The sequence below is a fragment of the Sinocyclocheilus anshuiensis genome, unplaced genomic scaffold (assembly GCF_001515605.1).
Source record: "Sinocyclocheilus anshuiensis isolate Anshui unplaced genomic scaffold, SAMN03320099.WGS_v1.1 scaffold2752, whole genome shotgun sequence".
Taxonomy (NCBI): domain Eukaryota; kingdom Metazoa; phylum Chordata; class Actinopteri; order Cypriniformes; family Cyprinidae; genus Sinocyclocheilus; species Sinocyclocheilus anshuiensis.
The window spans coordinates 46,646-53,244 of NW_015547752.1; the positions used below are offsets into that span (position 1 = coordinate 46,646).

Below are 6,599 nucleotides of genomic sequence, written 5' to 3' on the forward strand. Positions count from 1 at the left end.
TTTGTTGTTGTCTCATACTTTTAGATACGCTGTTATTTGTAAATGGTACTGCTTCTGTTAGCTTTTGATATATGGTTTTATTTAAAGCTGATTAAAGGTTTAATAAAGTACGGCAACCGTTATACAACCATGTATAACGCTTCTCATAGCTATGTGAAAATAAGTGTATAAATGGAACAGTTCATTGTTGGAGCTGAACTGAATGAGAGAGAGAGAGAGATGCAGAGCAGGGGAACGTGAGGAACAGTATTGAGAACCACTGCTTTAGAACATGGATTTTGAAACTTGTGAAACCATTAGAATCGTTAGAAGACAGAATCATGATTCATATATGAACAGATTTTATGTGCACCTCTAGTTTTCTCTTCCTCTTCTCTAAAGCAGCGCAGCATGGCCTCGCCTGCTTCGTTCCATGTTCCCGGGGGCGGGGTTTTTCTGGGTTTGTGATGTCACAAACCTGGGAAGTAACTCGTTGTAGTCCCTACAAGCCGTTTTTGTAGGCATTAAACTGCCAGAATTTTAAAAGACGATATCTCCATTTGCATTCAACTTTCAACACCACAACTTTGCAGATATTGTTTATGCTCAAACAGCAACATTACACACTAACTAACGTTAAAAAAGTGAAATCGCAATCAACCACCCCTTTAAAAGAGCATATAGGCAGTTCACTGTGGTTTGGAATAGAGTCCCAGTTCACTCTCTATTGTGAATATCAAGTGATGTTATGCACCCAACTTCCCTTTTTCCAGTTTAAATAATAAACTGCACACTGTTGTTAAGCTGAGACTTAATGTGATTACAAAAGTGGGATGAGTTTGCAGATCAATATCCTTTGTTGATCCTAAAGCAAAATTCTTATCAACCAATCTCAGCCCTACACCTAAAACCAGAGGATAGTGATTGGTTGAATGTGGTTACAGGAATATCAAAGGATGTTGATGACCTACTTGTGTAAATTATGTGGTGCCTTATAAGAGACTGAGCTCCGTTAGAAGATGCCTGCTCGTCTAGATCCTTAATTCCGGCACTCTATCAAACCCTTAAACTTACATTTATGTTACAAATTGAACTCAGAACGAAGATCTTCGCTCTCATTGGTGGTGAGAAGTCATGATCAAGCTCACACAGAAAAGCATGTCTGATGAAAGCTCAATTCTGTGTTGCCACTTCAGACTTGTATCGTGCATGAGGTAATGTGTGACGCATGAACCAGCCTGCAGAAATGAATATAGAACCTCTCTAGATGTTGTGAGAACATCTGATGCTGACGAGGGAATGCACAATAAGAGCAGCACTGTCTTCCTCTATGGATTCTCTTCACCTGGCATCTGGTCCAGTCCTTTCATTTCCAGCTAGCATCTTGTCCATTATATTAAAGGAACAGTTAAACCAAAATTGACAACTATTTCTTCATATACTGACCCTTGTGTCTTTCCAAACCACTATGATTTTGTTGGTTATTTAGAACACACACATACACGCACAAAAAAAAAGAAAATCTGAAGACTGTTATCCATGCTCATTATGACACTCTTAAAATGTGCTTCCATGAAGAAGCTTTAATGGACATTTTATAGTGAAAAAGGTTCTGTATATTATTAAAATGTTCTTTACATTAAGAAAAAAAAAAGTATCTTTTAAGAACTGTTCGCTGAAAGGTTTTTTGAGGAATCCAAAAATGTTTTTTTGCTAGAAAACCCTTTTGGAACCTTAATTTTTAAGAGTGAAAAATGGAGATTGCTTTCAAGCTTCAAAAAGGAAACTACAGCACTATGGAATAGAAACACTGAAAATCTTGAAATCTGCTCATGAGAGATGCAGCAATGTCTGATTTGTGAGTGAATCATTCTTTTGAATCAGATCTTTTCAATTAATCGGTCTGGTTGACAAAACTAATCTGAATGATTAGTTCACATATCTGACATCTTTCCAAAGATGAAGATTATCAGTGAATAAGGACAATTTTAATTAACATACTGCTTTGAATATAGTGCATAAGTTGCACTGACAACTTTTTTGACACCGATGTGGTGCATTTGCATTCTTTTGGAAATGCAGAACAGAAACCAGTACAATCATCAGGACTTCTCCTAATGTGTTCCATAAAAAAAGAAAGAAAGTCATACAGGGTTGGAATGGCATGAGGGTGAGTAACTGATGACAGAATTTTCATTTTGGTGTGAACTATCCCTTTAATAGTTTGTCTTTTGTCTTTCATCTATTTTATCTTTCTTTCTACTTCATTTTCTTTGTTTTTCTCTTTCATTTGTCTTTCTGTCCGATCTCTCTCTTTGTGTCTCTGTGTTTCTCTCTTTCTTTCAACCCCCTCCTGTTGGTCCAGGAGGGTCTGAGTGATAATGCCCTGCAGCAGAGGCTTCAATTACTCTTCTCTCTTACAGCAGGTGAGATATATCATGAGAAGACGCAGTAGAGCTGGAGAGATGCCTCCTGAATCCAGTCCATTCATACTCCTGCCTTAGAACCTGCTCATGACATTGCAGAGTCTGTTAGAGTCAGATACACACAGTGGGGGAAAATCTTCCTTTAGATTTCTTTTACATCTACAGAACTGGTGGTGATATTGAGAGCAGAACATGATGTTGTTTAACAAAAACCTGTTACTCTGGTTCTGAGCTGCTCGGTTCTCTTCATTATGTTGAAAATGTTTACTGCTACTATCCATGGGTCAAAACAGGCCTTAATTAAAAAAAATAATAATAACAAATATACTATATTTACTTATATTATTATACTTATTATACTATATGTAATTTTTGTAAGTCTCTTTGGCTCACCTAGGATGCTTTTTTTTGTTTTGTTAAATGTTATTACAATTTAAAATAACTGTTTTGTATTTTTATATAGCTATTTTAAAATGTAATATGAATTGAATTCATTTAATAATGAATTTTCAGCAGCCATTACTCCAGTCTTCAGCAGAAATCATGCTGATTAGCTCAATAAATATTTATTATTTTTATCAGTGTTGAAATCAGTTATGCTGCTTAATTTTTATTTATTTTTTATTTTTTTGGAAGCCATGAAACTTTTTCAGAATTATTTGATGAATAGAAAGTTGAAAAGAACATTTATTTTTTAAATGTTTTGTAACATTATACATGTCTTTATTGCCACTTTTGATCATGCTTTAATATGTATCCTTTCTGAATAAAAAATTTAATTTCTTTTTTTTTTAACTGTTACTTCAATATTATGTAGAATTCATGTGTTTGTCTAACAAAATTTCAATAAACATATTCATGAATTTATAGGAAAAATTTGTAATAACAAACCATGGCAGAATGGGCAACAGGAATACTGATTTCATTCAAATTTAGATTTCACTCAGTAAGGGTGAAATGACATGTTGGCTTGTAGTTTGTAAATGTATCTAATGTGTTATATTTTGGTTATTGTTTTACAATAACTTTGGCAACTAGATTGAATTATGATTAGTGTAGTTTATACCATTTAGGCAAAATCTTAATTTCTAAAGGTCCAAATTAGGCAATTTCAGTGGTGTCACAATTTTATGAACTTTTTATTATGCAAAAAAATAATGCAGTAATAAGGTTGCTTGAAAAATGTGGGGCACAGCTGAATGTAACTTTAAAAATTTAATATTAAAATAAGTAAACTTACAGTAGATAAATAATTTAAAATACTTTAAGTATAATTTCAGCAACAAGTCAGAATTATTAAATTGTTTTATAAAATTAATTGTTGCATAAAATAGACAAGTACACATCCTGCCAAAAACCTGCACAGATTTTTTTTTTTTAAACTAGCTCATTTTCATGCTACAGGTATGTTAATGTTGTGTTAAATTATTGTCTATCCAAAATATTTGTCTAACATGTCTAAAGAACATGAGATTTGTGTCTTTATTGCTATACCATTTAGCCTAATAAGGGAGCAGTTTTCCCTACCAATTTCCCCTTTTGGGCAAGCATCAATACATTATAAATGTGCTCTACATTTTATTTAAGATTTTAAGATTGTGTGAATGTGGTCTTTTAACTTTCATTGGGTGTTAGATTTATTTAGCTCTGCACATCAGTTTTCTACATGTTCCTTCACTATACAGGTCTATTTTTACGTGCACACCGACCCTTTAAGAGCTCGAGGCACTCATGGTTTTAGAACTGAGTTTGGATCAATTATTTCTGTGATCAAAGCATAAACCAACCCAACCATTAATTGATTCCTCAAGTATTCATTACTGAATCACACTGCTCCACTCTTTCTTCCTGTCTCTTTCATTCTCACTTTCTCATCTTGAAAAGTAATTTTGTCTCATCATATTACCCTCTCCCATGTGTGCTTACTGTCTTACTTACAAGCACGCACATCAACAAGTACATCTCATATTGATGGCTTAGTACTCTAAATGAACTCTGATGCCTGTTACACTTTGAAAAGCTTATTGACAAGAACAAATGTACCTCTCATCCAGGTTGTTTCACAGTCTTACGATGACGTGTGCTCTGTTGTAGTGTCAGAGTTTTTGGCACATTGTGATTTGACCCGTTATCTCTTATAGAAATAGTTTACTCAAAAATGAATATTAAGTCTTCTTTTCTCACCCTCATGTCCATACAAACCTGGATGCTGTTATTTTTTCTATGTTCCACAGATAAAATACGTTGTACTAAATACGGGTTTTGAACAACATGAGGTTGATTTAATAATGACTATTAATTTTCAAGTAAATTATTTCTGTAATATTCAAATATGTATGTTGATGGATGTGTGTTACTCACTTTAAGACACCCTCAATGATTACCTTTCACCTCTGAGATGTTCAAGCATCTCTCATCCACGTACATCCACGTCACACTCTTCTTCTCTCATAATCCTCTCATCCTGTTTATTGATCCAACAGGTTGAGCATGCAAGCAATACATCCCAGCTAATTAAGCTGAGAGTGAGAGCTACGTGGAAGTTGTGATCCTCTCAACATTTCTTTTTTTTATTATTCTTTTATTAATAAATGTTGTATGGAAATTAGTTTCAAGAGCACCTGATATGCATTTGAATTCCATCAGTTTTGCATATCTATTTATCAGTGGTTTTCTCATCTGTTTTATGTGTTCTCTCATGTATATGGAGCAGAAGTACTCCGCTGCATCTTTATGCAGCATCACCACAGAGGTTCTGAAGGTCCTGAATGCCACAGAAGAATTACTTGGAGAGGCAGAAGGCAAAGGTCATGACCCTTCTCTGGCTTGCACACCCATGTCCTCAGGCCCAGGCAACAGGAAACTGGACCAACACCTCACTAAGATGGAGGAAAATGTAAGATTCACTACTGGAAAATGTTCTAGTGTTGTTTTTGATACTTTTTAATGAAGATGGGAAATCCAAGATTAGTGTTTTTAAGACAAACCATAATTATGACCATTGAAACCTACTCTACAGAAATATTCTACTAAAGCCAAAGCAAATTATTCAAATATAACCTGGACAATATTTTTTTAATTTACGTTCACTGTTTTTCTACCCCTGGGAGTACAAGTAAACCTGAAGAGAAAGATTTCCAATTAAATTCATAATAATGGTATATTTCTATTTAATATTTCAAGTATAAATATTGTTACAGAACAGTTTATTATTTTTTATTATACATTTTTATATTATAAATTTTTATTATAAAATTATTTTATTATATTTATATTTTATTGTATATATTAATGTCATTGAAAATACATTTAGTATTAAAAAAACATGCAGTTCTCCCTTTCATCTGTGAAATTCTGATCTAATTTTGTGATGATGTGAACTGTGTGCAGGTGTATTTGGCAGCAGGTGCTGTGTACAGCCTAGAGGAGGCGCTAAGTGACTTAGAAGAGTGTGCTCGCAGTATCAGCAGCTCCACCACAGAGACTGAGCTGGCCTTTCTAGAAGATCAGGTGGCCACTGCTGCCACCCAGGTGCAGCAGTCCGAGCTCCGGGTGTGTGCTTGCATGTGACATAATGCAGACCGGTCCTAAATGTGCTACTGATACAGTATCAAACACTTCAAGTGTAAATTCAGAAGTTTATCTGTTCTTTGCAGATATCAGATATTGAGGCAAGAATATCAGCCCTTAAAACAGCAGGTCTAAATGTATCTGCATGCACAAGGTTTTCCAAGTACAAATCTAAACCTATGGTGAGTTTCATCAGCATTACACTTTTTGAATTTTAAAGACAAACAGGATGCATTTGAACTTATAAGTGCAATGGATTTGTGTAATGATTTTAGAATTAGTGATTTAATGTTTTTCCTGCCAGCCCCAGACACTGGACTCTTCTCGCCATCAGAGGAGAAAGCTGCCTGCTCCTCCTATCAGAAGTCTGTCATCAGGTATGAACACATGCACATACACCAACATTTAATACTTTGAAATGGATCTCACCCTTATTTCTCATGTAATTCTAAACCTGTAAGACTTACTATTTTCCATAGAGTACAACTAAAAACAGTGCAGAATCTCTAGAGGGCGTATTTTAATAATAGAGACTCCAAAGAAGACAAAAACAATATACAGGTGCATCTCAATAAATTAGAATGTCGTGGAAAAGTTCATTTATTTCAGTAATTCAACTCAAAT

The 6,599-nt window shown here is 34.5% G+C and overlaps 1 protein-coding gene across 1 annotated transcript in view; it reads left to right on the forward strand.

Moving 5' to 3' along the window:
- The window catches only part of LOC107704485 (rab effector MyRIP-like), a gene marked incomplete at its 3' end in the record, with an annotated part of 21,870 nt that extends 15,518 nt beyond the window's left edge, over positions 1-6,352 (forward strand). Inside the window, exons 6-9 of the mRNA XM_016507415.1 lie at positions 5,119-5,301; positions 5,796-5,957; positions 6,062-6,157; positions 6,280-6,352. Of these exons, the coding sequence (XP_016362901.1) occupies positions 5,119-5,301; positions 5,796-5,957; positions 6,062-6,157; positions 6,280-6,352 (514 nt within the window). The remainder of the gene's footprint in view (positions 1-5,118; positions 5,302-5,795; positions 5,958-6,061; positions 6,158-6,279) is intronic.
- Between the last annotated feature and the right edge of the window lie 247 nt (positions 6,353-6,599).